Source organism: Hemibagrus wyckioides, linkage group LG06 (genome assembly GCF_019097595.1).
Source record: "Hemibagrus wyckioides isolate EC202008001 linkage group LG06, SWU_Hwy_1.0, whole genome shotgun sequence".
In the NCBI taxonomy this organism is placed as follows: Eukaryota; Metazoa; Chordata; class Actinopteri; order Siluriformes; family Bagridae; genus Hemibagrus; species Hemibagrus wyckioides.
The window spans coordinates 45,905,055-45,921,870 of NC_080715.1; the positions used below are offsets into that span (position 1 = coordinate 45,905,055).

General features: G+C 39.4%; 1 protein-coding gene across 1 annotated transcript; it reads right to left on the reverse strand.

Moving 5' to 3' along the window:
• Positions 1-8,967: 8,967 nt before the first annotated feature.
• On the reverse strand, positions 8,968-16,312 carry LOC131354111 (uncharacterized). The gene is made up of 7 exons (XM_058391401.1): positions 15,928-16,312; positions 14,596-14,901; positions 12,094-12,213; positions 11,854-12,003; positions 11,699-11,770; positions 11,383-11,438; positions 8,968-11,173 (listed from the first exon to the last, which is right to left on the reverse strand). The coding sequence occupies exons 1-7, from the start codon at positions 16,115-16,117 to the stop codon at positions 11,060-11,062; spliced, it is 1,008 nt and encodes a 335-aa protein (XP_058247384.1). The 5' UTR covers positions 16,118-16,312; the 3' UTR covers positions 8,968-11,059.
• Positions 16,313-16,816: the final 504 nt, after the last annotated feature.

The window sequence follows — 16,816 nt, forward strand, 5'->3', positions numbered from 1 at the left end:
ATAGAGCAGGAAGATCGTGAGTGCTTCTGATCACAGCAGTTTCATACTAATATTCTGTCACTTACAGTAAAAACAACCTTGTAAAATCCAGTGATCAGCTTTAGTAAATAAATGGAAGCTTTGGTTACCAGAAAAACAGGTGAAGGGTCTTGGTGTTCTTCGGTCGGCAGCAGCTGGATGTTCGGCTCAACAAACTTTAAACACACAAACACAATTAGTCACTGCAGTTAACAACATTTTGTGATGCCACAATGAATAATCCCTTACCTGAATGCCAGTGAAAATCTCCTCATCACTGGTATAATAAGGGAATCCCTGCAAATGACAATTAGATGAAACTCAAGATCTACAACCACATTTCACAAAAGTGCTCTTCTAAAAATCAGGTCAGTTCAAAAATGTCCATTCTCTTCATCAGAGTAATAAAGACTGTGATTACCTCGCGAGTCAAGCAGTGTGTCTCTGCGGTTTCAAACCAGCAGAGCCGACTCTCTGGACCCCTCATCATTCCAGTGATGTCTCTGCTAATGTCCACTGGCTAGAAATAGAGAAAGAAAACTTAACATTAGATCTTGTAAAGAAGGGTGTTTGTGTGTTTGTATCTCAGTTACAGCAGTGTAGAATACCTGGGAGAGGGAGGAGACTGCAGACACGCACTGGACATCACGGCAGGCACTGTCCGGCTCATCAGCATCGAACGGCTGTGAAAAGTAGAGCATGAAGATCATAAGTGCTTCTTATCATAGCAGATTTATACTAACATTCTTTACAGTAAAAACAACCCTGTAAAATCCACTGATTGGCTTTAGGAAATAAATGAAGGATTTTCTTACCAGAATGACAGCTGAAGGTTCGACGTGTGGTTCGGTGGGCAGCAGCCGCTGGATTGGCCCAATGACCTTAACACACACACACACACACTTAGACAAAACTGGCCTGTATGTTTTAAATGAAGTTAAAATATTACTATTTAACTGACACATACCTGGAGGACAGAGGGAGGATCTACTGATTCCTCCAGCACATCCACAGGCTCTGCAATAGATTACTTTTCTGTGACTCAGAATTATGACTCTTCAATTACACAATATCAAACTTTCTTATTAATACAGAAAACTTAATAAACCAGTGAGTTTGATAATTAGTTAACTTGTGAGGAAACAGAAAAATTGTAGCAGTCAGACTGTGTAAATTCACTGTACATGTGACCTGATTAAACTCTCTAAAACCTCCTGCCCCTGTCCACCACCCAAATCTATAAAAAATATTATTACTGTATAATCATTAAAACCTTTATACTCACTATGATATTGTGTAAATGAAATGATTAGTGAAGTTCTCTAGGTAGATAACATACACCGCTCAGCCATAACTTTATGACCACCTGCCGAAAATTTTTTTGGTCCCCCTCTTGCTGCCAAAACAGCCCTGACCTGTCGAGGCATGGACTCCACTAGATCCCTGAAGGTGTGCTGTGGTATCTGGCACCAAGATGTTAGCAGCAGATCCTTTAAGTCCTGTAAGTTGTGAGGTGAGGCCTCCATGGATCGGACTTGTTTGTCCAGCACATACCACAGATGCTGGATTGGACTGAGATCTGGGGAATTTGGAGACCAAGTCAACACCTCAAACTCTTTGTTGTACTCATCAAACCATTCCTGATCCATTTTTGCTTTGTGGCATGGTGCATTATCCTGCTGAAAGAGGCCACAGCCATCAGGGAATACTGTTTCCATGAAAGGATGTAGATGGCCTACAACAATGCTTAGGTAGGTGGTACGTATCAAAGTAACATCCTCATGGAGGGCAGGACACAAGGTTTCCCAGCAGAACATTGCACAAAGCATGACACTGCCTCCGTCGGCTTGCCTTCTTCCCATAGTGCATCCTGGTGCCATGTGTTCCCCTGCTAAGTGATGAACATGGACCCGGCCATCCACGTGATGTAAAATAAAACATGATTCATCAGACCAGGCCACCTTCTTCCATTGCTCTGTGGTCCAGTTCTGATGCTCATGTGCCCATTGTCGGTGCTTTCGGTGGTGCACAGGGGTCAGCATGAGCGCCCTGACTGGTCTTCGGCTATGCAGACCCATACGTAACAAACCGTTATTTACCGTGTATTCTGACACCTTTCTATCAGAACCAGCATTAACTTCTTCAGCAATTTGAGAAACAGTAGCTCATCTTTTGGATCGGACCACATGGGCCAGCCTTCGCTCCCCACGTGCATCCATGACCCTGTCACCGGTTCACCACTGTTCCTTCCTTGGACCACTTTTGATAGATACTGACCACTGCAGACCAGGAACACCCCACAAGAGCTGCAGTTTTGGAGATGCTCTGATCCAGTCGTGAGCTATCACCATTTGTCAAACTCCTTCAAATCCTTATGCTTGTCCATTTTTCCTGCTTCTAACATCAACTTTGAGGATGAAATGTTCACCTGCTGCCTAATATATCCCACCCACTAACAGGTGCCATGATGAGGAGATCATCAGTGTTATTCACGGCACCTCTCAGTGGTCATAATGTTATGGCTGATCGGTGTACATCTGTAACCATGCCCTTTAGTGCGAGAGCTGATTAATCAGTAGTCTAAGCATGATTTAGTGTAAAACCAGTAGTCAGTGTTGTTAAATGTGACTTTTTAATGGGGATGAACAGAATATTGTGGAAATAAATTAAATTCTCATTGGTCAAGCTCATCGACTCGTTCAGGATTTTAGTGTGTAATGTAAAACAACAGCCAAGTTCGCTAGCAGCTTAACTAACATTAGGCAAAACATTATATTTATATTATATTTACCGATAAATTGTGTACTAATTACAACAAATAGACATGTAGATATAATTTGTCCAACTATTACAGAGTAATTTAAATCGGTAAAACTCGGCTAAAGTCCGCTAGCGCGCTAGCTAGCGAATCACAAGGCTAATCATGATTTAGTGTAAAACCAGTAGTCAGGGTTGTTAAAAGTGACCTACTAACAGGGTAAATATTTCATTGTGGAAATAAAATAAATTCCTGACCAGGCTTAAGGATATTATTGTGTCATTTAAACCAGTAGCCGAGTTCGCTAGCACGATAACTAGCATGAGGCTAATTGTTAGCAGTAGATGAGGTGGCTTGTTAGCTACATAACACTAGACTGTAACACTGTACCTTCTACTGGATTTATTGTAAAATCAGTGAGACATTAAAGTCACGAGGTAGGATAAAGATCCTCCTACCTTGAGGAAGCTCAGTGTGGTCAGGAGGAGCTCTGTCTCTCTGGAGGATGCGGTAAATGCAGTAACCCGCACCGGCAGAGAGAGTGACCAGACCCGCAGCACAGGCGATCTCACCCAGGGTCCAGCTCTTCAGGTGCCGCAGAAATCCTCGGAAGTCCATCGCTGTGTCAGAAGTCCTTCGTCGGGAGTCGCTGTTCGTCGAGTATAGATGTAGAGATGAGTTTGTAGAGACGATGTTTATCCGTATCCAAGCAGTAATCCAAATGCAGTGTGATCGTTTAAAACTATTCGACGCGTTATCACCATGGAGACAGTTTAACCACAAACAACTTTAAGAAGCGAACGCGCATGCGCACCTCTAAACCGCACACATTCCTGCAGCTCGAGACCCCACGTGGGATTGTCTGAGATACGGATTGGAGTCACGCAGATTATTATTATTATTATTATTATTATTATTATTATTATTATTATTATTATTATTATATGGTGGTTATCATTATTAATTATTATAATTATAAAATCATCACTATTATTATATTGTTCTTATTGTTAACACATACACTTTAATACACTTATTTACTTACACTTATATATCAATATATACTTACTTAGATGGTTCCTTATAGACTGTTGTTGCTCTAACTGTGTGAAGAGCTTTGTAAAGATGAACACAGTACTCATAAATGCATGTCACTAACTGTAAGAGAAATTGTAAAACAAATCCAACAATCCCTTTGCTCCATCTGCTGGAGAATCGATGAGATGACATTAAGAAATCTGGGGCAATTTTTCTAAACGTTTTCTGTTATCAAGTAAATCTTTTAGGACAGCACACTGGGACTCTCTCAAACACCCAGGACGTCCTTATCTCTTAATTACTATTCTGTGAGATAAAGTAACAAGTATTTACTATTCATTTTGTACTTGTCTCATAAACATTACACCATCACTCATCTGTAACAACAGTAGGTCATTTCATCTGTCAGTCTGTGACAGCAAAGAATTAGTGTCTGTAATGACCTTAGGAACTACACTGACCTAATAGTTCCTCATGGGCCATTGATTGCTGTTGTAGAAAGGACATTAATCAGTTACAGTTACGTTATTTACTGTTTAGTGTCACCCAAATGAGGATGGGTTCCCTTCTGAGCCTGGTTCCTCTCAAGGTTTCTTCCTTATTCCATCCCAGGGAGTTTCTCCTTGTCACCGTCGCCACATGCTTGCTCATTAGGGATAAAATAGGGATAAAATAGTTTAATAATTAAATTTATTAATTTATTCTTATTTCTAGTTATTTAGTTATTTTTCATTTTGATTTTTCCCCTCCCCTTTCTCTGTTTTTCTTTTCTCAAGCTGCTTTGAGACAATCTTCATTGTAAAAGGCGTTATAGAAAATAAATTGAATTGAATTGAATTATTGACAGGAACTATATGAATAGTGAAGTGACTAATTAATGTACAGATATGAGATTTAAACACTCTCCTTTTTCCTACTTAGATAAATGTTCAGATATAAACTGACTTATGAAATAATCCCCATCCCTATATCTCCCTGTTGTCAGAAAAAGGATATATAAATGATAGTTTGATAGAGGGGTCATGGCTGGTTCCTCAGGTACTTTCCTCCCTGACAAGGCATGTTTTACCAGCTGACCCTCGACTGACCTAACAGGTCATATGTGTAGACACACCTGGGCTGAGGTTAACGTGTTCACCATCTCGGAGCATGACGTGAGGAGGACATTCAGGAGAGTGAACACGAGGAAGGCAGCAGGACCAGATGGCATCACAGGTCGGGTTCTGAAAGCGTGCGCTGACCAGCTAGCACTGGTGTTCACAGAGATCTTCAACCTCTCCCTGAAATAGTCTACAGTCCCCTCATGCTTCAAACAGTCCACCATTGTTCCTGTCCCGAAGAAACCCTAGCCCACCTGCCTCAACGACTACCGCCCTGTAGCCCTGACTTCAGTAGTGATGAAGTGCTTTGAAAGACTGGTCAGAGACTTCATCACTGCTTCACTACCAGACACACTGGATCCGCTACAGTTTGCGTACAGGCAAAACCGCTCCACTGAGGACGCCATTTCACACCTCCTTCACACAACAACAAGCCACCTGGACTGCAGAAAAGGGAATTATGTAAAAATGCTGTTTGTGGACTACAGTTCAGCGTTCAACACCATCATTTTTTCCACGCTCACCTCTAAGTTGGAGGTCCTAGGTCTCAGCACACCCCTGTGCCAGTGGATTTCCAACTTCCTGATGGAGAGACCACAAGCCGTACGGATGGGCAAACACACCTCATCCTCCATCACCCTCAGCACTGGAGCTCCTCAAGGTTGTGTTCTGAGCCCCCTGCTCTACTCACTCTACACTTATGACTGTATGGCCACTTCCAACTCCACCACCATCATTAAGTTTGCTGATGACACTGTTGTGTTGGGCCTGATCTCAAACAACGACGAGACGGCCTACCTACGGTAGATTAAAAACCTGGAGAGCTGGTGCCAGGTGAACAACCTACTCCTGAACATCAGCAAGACTAAGGAGTTAATAGTGGACTTCAGTACAAAGCAGGAGCGGTCATACCAACCGACCACGATCAGCGGAACCCCAGTGGAGAGAGTGGACAGCTTCGCAGGACTTGACTTGGTCCTGTCATACCAACACCCTGGTGAAGAAGGCCCGGCAGCGTCTATACCACCTGAGACGCTTTAGGGACTTTAAACTTCCCTCTCAGGTGCTAAAGACTTTTTACACCTGCACCATTGAGAGCGTCCTGACGGGTAGCATCACTTCCTGGTTCGGGAACAGCACCATGCAGGACAGGCGAGCCCTCCAGAGAGTGGTGCGTTCAGCTGAACGTACCATCCACACCGAGCTCCCTGACCTGCAGGACATCTACAGCAAGCGGTGCCGGATCAGAGCCAGGAAGATTGTGAAGGACCTCAGCCGTCCCAACAATGGACTCTTTTCTCTGTTGCGTTCAGGGAAGCGCTTCCGCTCCATGAAGGCAAACACAGAGAGAATGAGGAGGAGCTTCTTCCCGCAGGCCATTCACCTGATATGAACCTAGAACCTGATATGGATACGGGGACTCTGCTTTTTTTCATCACTTTTCATCACTTTGCACAAACTGACACTTTAACACTGGACTGGCACAAGTCACTTTATACAATTATTCCAGCACATGGACACTTTAATGATAAACACTGGATCACCTCAATATATGCCATATACACATACATCTCTTCATGTTCATGTCTGCATTTATGTGTATATATGTATATATACCACTTTGTATATACCATATGTATATATATATCTACTTGCACCTATATTTTCATATTCTTACACCTATATTTTCATATTTTTACACCTATTTTCATATTTTATTTTTTATTTATATTATATTTTTATTTACACCTATATTTTCATATTTTATTTTATCTTTATTTATCTATATCTTATTTTACTTTATTTTATATTTTCTATTTTTACACTTTTAAGATACTCTAGTTTTATTTTTATCTTTATTTTTTATGGATCTCTTTCTAACATACTTTTTATAAATGTTTACATGCCGGACAGTCGTGAAAAAACATTTCCCTGCATGTCGTACTGTGTATGTAAATGTATGTGACAAATAAAATTTGAATTTGTTGTTGATAGAAGCAGCAGAAGATCATTTCCTATCACTCAGTGTTCAGTGAAAGCATGTGTGGTTGATGTGTGTTACCTGCAGTGTATCACAAATACAACAAAAGCTCTAAAGGTAGAAACAGATCTGTTATAACTCATTGTACGTGTGCTAACCTGATCTGTCGGCTTTCCTTTACAGTCCTGACGTCCTTCAGTAATCCCGTTCTCTCCACATGTTCCTGCTGAAGAGAAAACCCCTCAGAAATCACACCTCTAGTGGTAACAACAACATTTTACTTTCTGAAGTGATCAAGTAAGGTGTGGAGGCTGCTGTTTGATTTTTACTCAAATTTTTACTTAATTTTACTCCGGTAAAAGCAAAAGTCCTCAATTTGAATTTCTACTTGAGTTATAGTACAAAAGTTCTTGTATCCAAATATACTTAAGTCAAAAATAGTACTGCATTTATCCTAGCTCTAATGTTGTCATTTTTTGTAATTAACTATTCATTTTATGTGAGAAGAATCTGTCACCTTACTCACATATGCCTTTTAACACAAGGTCTGAGAAATGATCATGATACAGATGTCAGTTAACATTATTCTGAACAGTCATGACACACAAGGGGAACATGGAGGCTGGAAAATAGCAGGACTTGAGATCAGTTAGGATTTCCTGTAAAGATTTATGTTATACTTAAGATAGTAACAAATTAAAACCTGATAAAACACTTTACCATGTAGATGTATGGCACATTTGTGTGTGTGTGTGTGTGTCAGTGTTCACAGGGCACAGGTATTTGTGCATGGACTCTACACAAGAAAAAAGACCCTTATAATATAAAGACATGCTCTATAGCTTGTAAATTGTTTCCTACATAAAGTGCTTAAAAATAAAAATATAAACATCACAGCAGAAGAAAATATGAAGTACTACAGCGGGACAGTCTGACTTGGTCACTCATACAGAATAAGTAATGTGTGCTGGACACTCCTGTGTCTGGGGAATCAGTTTTAAACAAATGACCAGCGAGGATCTAAGCAGATTGACTTTAACAGAAACTTGCTGCTCTACAGATTCAGAGGAAAAAAGTTCAGATTCAGCTCAGTCAATATTTCAGTATTCAGTAACTAATGCTTTGGTGTGTGATGGACAATTACAGTATTTGTGCAGTAATCTTATTCTGCTTTACATAAAAAAATATGAAAAATAAATTTTACTTGGTGACTGGTCAAATATCAACAATAACAGTTGATCAATATGGGTTATGCTGTATAACATCAGTAATGTTAATATAGACTGATGATAGTTACTGATTACGTTAGCTTACTTGGCTAACTAAAGCGTAAGGACAGGACATAATTAAGATAATGACAGATTTATTCAGATTTATTCACATACACAAGAAAATCCTTCAAAGCTACGAGCTAACATGAGATTCATATTAAAGAAAATGGCCATTATGATTATCACAGGACGCTCACCTCTACATGATTTCACAAAATATGATTCTTGGATTCTTGTAAGATGAAATCCTATGTTATTGAGGCAGAGCAGGAATCTGAATATGAAAGACTTTCTTCTGTTCTACAGCTTAAAACAAATCCTGCAGGTCAGACCACGGGTCAGGGTGGCAGGAGGAGGTCAGGGTTTTCTTCCATCATAAGCTACAGTATTTCAGGCTGTGACACTGCAGTTTTAATGTTCTACTGAACTGTTTGCACTCGCTGCATTTAATGAAACCAAAAATAAATAAATGTTATGTTGGTTCAATAATAATATGAGCTCTGTAGCTCGGTTTGCTGTGCTGTAATTGGACAATTTTTTAGTACTAAAGTAGTACTAAGTACAGTTTTAAGTATTGAGAGATGTGGGATAATGTAGAGGAGTAGAAAGTATGATATGTTACTTCAAAATATAGTGGAGTGAAAGTAAAAAGTCTTAAAAAAAATGTTATACTTTAATAAAGTACAGCAACTGGAAAAAGATTCTTAAATACAATAACCAATTACATTTACTTTAATACTGCATTTACTTCTGTAATATTAAGACCACCCCCTTTCTTTAAAAAAAGGACCGTAATGAGACCAATTGTAATTCTTTATTTACAGCATGGCTGAACATTTCTTTTATAAGGGCATTCTTTTTTTAACAAATAAGATTTAACTAAAGGCTTATTACATTTTAATTACATTTGCTGTGTATGTAAACAGGAAATCACAAGATTGTTCTTCCTGATGTGCCGGAACATTGAAAACGTAGACATGACGTGACTTCTGGTGGTCAAAAGTAATTATTGCAGTCATTTATTTGAAGCTGTTCGTAGCTTTAACCTTTTATAATTCTGAGATGCATTCACTGTGATCTGCTGATAAAATTCTGTGCTTCAATGTTTTTATGCACAAAAATAGAAAATATTATGGTTGTGATTGTGCTACATTACAATTTTCAAATATCCTTCTTCATTGTTGTCATTTTATTTGCCATATAAGTAACAAACAAGCTACAAACAACTACAAATGTATTGCTTAAACATACATTTCATGCTAATATCCTAATAAAGTTGTGACCATGCATGGTTTTGATTTACACAAGTATTCCATGTGTCCACCACAAAGCAAAACCAAAGAAAAGTTTAATAGATCTAATATCATTTTAGAAGTATTATACAAACAAAAAAATCCATCCACCCATCTTCTGTAAACCATATCCTACACAAAGGGAACTCGGGGGACACCCTGGATGGGCTACCAACATAGAGAAATCTGCACACCCATTTACACACAAAATACATTTTAAAGATGTTCATCAGCCTACAATGCATGTCTTTGGACCTTAAAGAGACCAAAAAAGCACAGGGAGAAGATTCTAACTTCTCATACACACAGGGCAGGGGAGAGAATCAAACCCTGAACCCCAGAGGAGCAAGTTGAACATGAACTAAATCAGACCTGGTGAGATGTCTGGAAAAAAGCTGATTGTGTGAAAAACAGGATCCCTAAAAATCCTTAAACATTGTATATGGAACCCATTTCAGCAGCAGTAAGAGTGACTTTATAAAACTTAATTAGTTAAAAAAGTCACTTGTGCCAAAATATACCCGCTCTCAGCTGAATAACACAGGCAGCAGTTTTGACACTGCCTGATTTCTACGTCTGAAACACTTTTATTTAAACCTGTGATTTGATCACAAATAGCTAACATTTAGATAATAATAATTGTGTTTAAATAGTGATAATGTTGTTGTTTTTCTTTCAGCTGCTCCCTATTGGAGGTTACCACAGCAGATCATCTGGTCCATATATTTGATGCCCTTCCTGATTCAACCCTCCCATTTCATCTGGACACTGAGAGTTAATCCCTCAGTGTCTGGGTTAGTGCCCTACACAGGAATTAAACCCGGGCTGCAGGAATGAGAGCATGGGATCCTGCAGCTTTACCACCAGGGGACTAAATACTACTACTACTACTACTACTACTACTACTAATAATAATAATAATAATAATGATAATAATAATAGAGTCTGATGTAATGCATGAGGTACAACCACAGGACTGGTTCACATCAGCGGTCCTGCACTGTGTCTGTTCTCAGCACTTGTTCTCACAGTGAAGCAGGTTGTACAATTCATCAGCATGAAGATAACTTCACACAATAATATCAGCTATACAGACATTATCAAGCATCAGCCAGGTCACTGTGTACAGAGACAACTAATGTAGAGGACGTTGTAGCATTGTACCATGCAGAAAGAACACTGTGTAATACTCCACACTCAACAAGACCACTGTCACAAACCCTTTAACTAACTATAAGTGTGTTTTACAAAAACTCATTTTGAAATCCACATTCAGTCCAGACGACTTTCCCACGACAGTCACAAACAAACAACTTCTACAGCAGTCGTCTTACACAAAACAGGGTGATGAACTTTCATTTTTCTTCTTTTTCTTTTTTCTAAGAAAAAGAAGAAAAAAGAAGAAATTTTTTTTAAATGTAGACTCAAAATATTATTTCTGAGATTATTCATCAGCACACATATGATTAAATCTGTTTTTTATGGCTAGAAAAAAAATCACAGTAAAATAAACCGAACCGATATCATGAATCCTGTGCTTATCATGGTATGTTTTTAATCTACTGTATGATTTCAGCATTATTCTATATATTTACTGCAGATTAGTTTGTTACAATGCTGGCGTATTCGGTTTTCTCTCCAGCGTTGATCTGGACCCGAGCTGCTCCGGCTGTGTGAATGTGGCTTACAGTAGAGTAAGTAACATCAGGTACAGTCTGTGAAAGACAGAAGAGGAAAATTATTCATATAACACTTCTGTCACTTCTACTGTTGACTTTAAGAAGCAAGTAAAATCCTGTAAAGACGACAAATCTCTAAATCTGACTTCTTTCTTTACACCATGTGTTGTTCTGAACATTTAAGACTTAAAGATGTCACATGATAATAAAAATCCAGCTGAATCCAGACCTGTGTGTACACTAACCTGATCCTTCTGCTTTGGACGTCCTTCAGTAATCACCTTCTTTCCACATCTTCCTCCTAATGAGAAAAGACCTCAGAAATCACACCTCTAGTGGGAACTACAGACTTTCACTATTTGAAGTAATCAGGTGAAGTGTGGAGGCTGCTGTTCTGCTTCAGCTCACATACATGAACACTGAGTGATGCAAAGAGCCACAGTTTAAACTTTATTTTACAGTGAAACTACTTACTGAATTACTGACTGACTTATTTATTTTCAAAATCTGTTGTGTGTGTGTGTGTGTGTGTGTGTGTGTATTTGTGCATTTGTGTTGTACCTTTGCATCTCCAACAAATAAATGCCACTACACCGACTATCACCGACAGAAAAGCTGCCGCAATGCCGAACACTGTGTAATAAAACACACCAAAAATATTAATAAATCTAATAATACTGGTTTCTATTTTCATTTCTGATGAAAAGTTTTGGCACCCAGAGGGAGGCTGCTATGAGTTTCTTGTTCATCTTGTTCCAGTGTTGTTGAGGATGATGAAGGTGAAGAGGTTTTTGGTGTGATTTGAGGCTGTTCTGATTGAGGTCTTCTGTGTGTTTTCATTGAGAGAGCTGAAGTTGCTTTGCTTTCTATAAAAAAGACAAAATGTATTACTAATAATTTTTATCACTGTTATATGTGATATGGCACATGACACTGGAGTAAAACATGCTGTTTACCTTGTTCCAGTGTTGTTGAGGATGATGAAGGTGGAGAGTTTGTTGTTTTACTTGGAGGCTGTTCTGATGGAGGTCTTCTGTCTGTTTTCCCCGAGTGTGTTGAAGTTTCTCTTCTTCCTACTGAAAAGACAAAACATATTAAATCTAAAGTCTGTTTTTAATCACTGTTAGTAATATGACACATGACACTCATGCTCAGTCATTAATGAAACAATGTCTGTAATACCTTCTTTAAAATAAAATGGTAACAATTAGAGGCATGTTAATGAAGATAAATGACACCTACATAAACAAAAACTTGAACATACATGAGTATTTATAAAGTGCTATAAGTGTAATCTGAGGTAAAGTCTGCATTTCTTGTTAATGTCAAGTTGATAAAAGAAATAATATAGATATATAGATTTCTATATATTATTTCTCTGACTGTACATTAGAATGAGACTGATTTTAATTTAACATCATATAAATTCTATGAATTAGATATAAATATAAAAATAGATTAAACAACATGACACTGACACCTTTTGAAGCTGTTATTAATGTTTATGTAGGCTTATGTCAGCTGTAATGAAGGTGTGTTCTGAAGGCTGTGCTCTCTGGTGATGATAATCAGACAGAAATCACATGACACAAAGGTGGTTCTGTGTTGTTACCCTGCTCCTGCTCTGACCTGCTCACCAAATAGGAGTCATTATAATGTGTCACACTGTGACTTATACACTGAACAAAATTATAAACGCAACACTTTTGTTTTTGCTCCATTTTTCATGAGCTGAACTCAAAGATCTAAGACTTCTTCTATGTACACAAAAGGCCTATTTCTCTCAAATATTCTTCACAAATCTGTCTAAATCTGTGTTAGTGAACACTTCTCCTTTCCTGAGATAATCCATCCACCTCACAGGGGTGGCATATCAAGATGCTGATTAGAGAGCATGATTGTTGCACAGGTGTGTCTTAGACTGGCCACAAGGCTACTCTAAAATGTGCAGTTGTACTGTATTGGGGGGGTCGGGGGGGGGGGGTCTGGGGGGGTTGGGGGGTCCGAAAACTAGTCAGTATCTTGTGTGACCACCATTTGCCTCACGCAGTGCCTCACGCATCTCCTCATAGAGTTGATCAGGTTGTTGATTGTGGCCTGTGGAATGTTGGTCCACTCCTCTTCAATGGCTGTGTGAAGTTGCTGGATCTTGGCAGGAACTGGAACACACTGTCATATACGCCGATCCAGAGCATCCCAAACATGCTCAATGGGTGACATGTCCGGTGAGTATGCTGGCCATGCAAGAACTGGGATGTTTTCAGCTTCCAGGAATTGTGTACAGATCCTTGCAACATGGGGCCGTGCATTATCATGCTGCAACATGAGGTGATGGTCGTGGATGAATGGCACAACATTGGGCCTCAGGATCTCGTCACGGTATCTCTGTGCCTTCAAAATGCCATCAATAAAATGAACCTGTGTTCGTTGTCCATAACATACGCCTGCCCATACCATAACCCCACCGCCACCATGGGCCACTCGATCCACAACGTTGACATCAGCAAACCTCTCACCCACACGGCGCCATACACGCTGTCTGCCATCTGCCCTGTACAGTGAAAACCGGGATTCATCCGTGAAGAGAACACCTCTCCAAAGTGCCAGACGCCATCAAATGTGAGCATTTGCCCACTCAAGTCGGTTACGACGATGAACTGCAGTCAGGCTGAGACCCCGATGAGGACAACGAGCATGCAGATGAGCTTCCCTGAGACGGTTTCTGACAGTTTGTGCAGAAATTCTTTGGTTATGCAAACCGATTGTTGCAGCAGCTGTCCGGGTGGCGGATCTCAGACGATCTTGGAGGTGAAGATGCTGGATGTGGAGGTCCTGGGCTGGTGTGGTTACACATGGTCTGCGGGTTGTGAGGCTGGTTGGATGTACTGCCAAATTCTCTGAAACGCCTTTGGAGACGGCTTATGGTAGAGAAATTAACATTCAATTCACGGGCAACAGCTCTGGTGGACATTCCTGCAGTCATCATGCCAATTGCACGCTCCCTCAAAACTTGCGACATCTGTGGCATTGTGCTGTGTGATAAAACTGCACATTTTAGAGTGGCCTTTTATTGTGGCCAGTCTAAGACACACCTGTGCAATAATCATGCTCTCTAATCAGCATCTTGATATGCCATACCTGTGAGGTGGATGGATTATCTCGGGAAAGGAGAAGTGCTAACTAACACAGATTTAGACAGATTTGTGAACAATGTATGAGAGAAATAGGCCTTTTGTGTACATAGAAGAAGTCTTAGATCTTTGAGTTCAGCTCATGAAAAATGGGGGCAAAAACAAAAGTGTTGCGTTTATAATTTTGTTCAGTGTAGATTAAAACCCTCAGTTATGGTAAATTTAGTAGACAGTTTTGTTACATACGTGACTATAATTTATTTAAAGTCTTATCAGGTCGGCTTTCACACTAAATATCAACTTTTATTGTGTATTTAAATGTGTTACCTTCAACATTAATCCTGATGTCTCTGTATTCCCAGAATCCAGTGCTGCACCTGTAGTCTCCCTGATCCTCTTCTCTCAGGTCAGATATGAACAGAGACAGATTACCAGGAGAAATGTTATTAAACAGCTGAAGTCTGCCACGGTAGTGTTCATCATTTAACACGTCAGTCAGAGATCCTGTTCTGTAGGTCATCCAGGTGAATGTCTGAGGTTTGGTGTTCAGGTCAGAGCAGGAGCAGGGTAACAGAACTGAACCTCCTGGGTGTCCATTAAACACCTGATAATTATCACCAGAGAGATCACAGCCTACAGAAACAAACATACAAGAACTCAGAATCTACTGAATACTATATGAAGTACAAAGATCAGGACTGAAGCATGGACCCTGGAGCTGTGAGGAGATGATGATACCCACTGCATGGTGAAAAGTCCATGTGAAATATAAGCTGTAGACACAGAGTTTTTTTGGAAGTTGAGTTTAACTGAGAAAAGTATTCATGATATTTGAAAGCTGAGGTTATTCAATCCTTTTTGTATCAAAGCAGTGAAAAGTGATACACAGTTCAGTTCACATAGACCTCTGTTGTGTTCACTGTGTGAAAAGATTTAAAAAAGTGAACACAGTGTTGATAAATGGATGTAACCAAAATAAAATGTAAATAAGGCACAGTGTAGGAAGTGAAGCTGGAGGTCACTGAACCTTCACTGATAAATAAAGTTAAAACATTACTTAAGGAACTTCTTCATAGGGCTACATGACACCTAAATAAACCTTTCATAATAACTGACATGAACCTAAATCAATATTTATAAAGACATGGATTTAAAAAGTCTTCCTAATGTATCAGCTGATGTACAGACTGTGTTTATCAATGTTAATGTTAAACTGGTATAAACACCTAGTCTAGTGTCTTATGGAGATTTTCTTTGACTGTAAATTAGAGTTTGGTTTTAATGTTTCATGTCATATTAAATTTTATTCTGATTTATCAGATATTAATATAAAAACTGACTCAACAAGCTCAGAGTGACATCTAATGAAGGCTTTATTACTGTTTATGTAGTCATATGTCAGCTGATATGAAGGGTGTCAGCTCTATAGCTCTATAAACACTACAGTGTTATGAGAATAAATCATAGATTAGACTAAAAAATAACAAACTAATCCAACTTGATACTGATGTGTCACTATATGACTCCTAGATTAATTCCCCTTTAGTTATAGTAAATGGAGACATTTTTTTTACATATGTGACTATAATTCATTTGAAGACTTATCAAATCTGCTTTCACATTGAATACTAACTATTATTGTGTATTTAAATTCTTTACCTTTAACATAAATTGTGATGTCTCTGAGTCCCTTCTCAGTGCTGCACCTGTAGACTCCCTGATCCTCTTCTCTCAGGTCAGATATGAACAGAGACAGATTACCAGGAGAAATGTTATTAAACAGCTGAAGTCTGCCACGGTAGTGTTCATCATTTAACACGTCAGTCGAAGGTCCTGTTCTGAAGGTCATCCAGGTGAATGTCTGAGGTTTGGTGTTCAGGTCAGAGCAGGAGCAGGGTAACAGAACTGAATCTCCTTGGTGTTGGGTGATTTCTACCAGGTCATTATCACCAGAGAGATCACAGCCTACAGAAACAAACACACAAAAACTCAGAATCTACTGAATACTATATGAAGTATGAGAAAATAATTATGTTTCAGCGGGGGTTGCACGTGAGCTCGGCGAAGATGGCTGCATAGTGTGAGAGCTCTCCACAACTTCGCTCAAAAACAACCCCTAACTTTTATAAACCTGGTTGTCAACTTGGGCTTGATTATGTCTAAACCCCTGTCGGTGAAGGAATGTGATATTTTTACGAAAGCGTGCAAGACAAGCACAAGAAGTAGCACAAAAGCAGAATCACCGACTGAGAGAGTGAAGGCTGGTAGCATGGCGGAATTAGGCGAGGTGCTAACTGAATTAAAAGTGCTTCGTTCCGAATTCGGTTCAAAGTTAGATGGCATAAACAACCATTTGGGAGTAATGGCAAATTCTATCTCAGCTTTCGAAAGCAATCTGACTGACATTAAACGCGAGGTGTCAGCTAACGAAAAACGGATTGAGGAAACTGAGGCCTGCATCTCTGCAATAGAGGACAAACTTGATAAAACTGAGTCTGCATTATCTTCGGCGACAAAGCGGATTGCATATCTGGAGATAAAGACGAAT

Coding starts and splice junctions, on each gene's coding strand:
- LOC131354111 (XM_058391401.1), bottom strand. CDS start 16,117: ATGACCTTCAGAACAGGACCTTCGACTGACGTGTTAAATGATGAACAC. Junction 12,214..14,595: donor CATCAGGATTAATGTTGAAG/GTAACACATTTA, acceptor TTGTCTTTTCAG/TAGGAAGAAGAGAAACTTCA. Junction 11,771..11,853: donor TCATAGCAGCCTCCCTCTGG/GTGCCAAAACTT, acceptor TTTATTACACAG/TGTTCGGCATTGCGGCAGCT.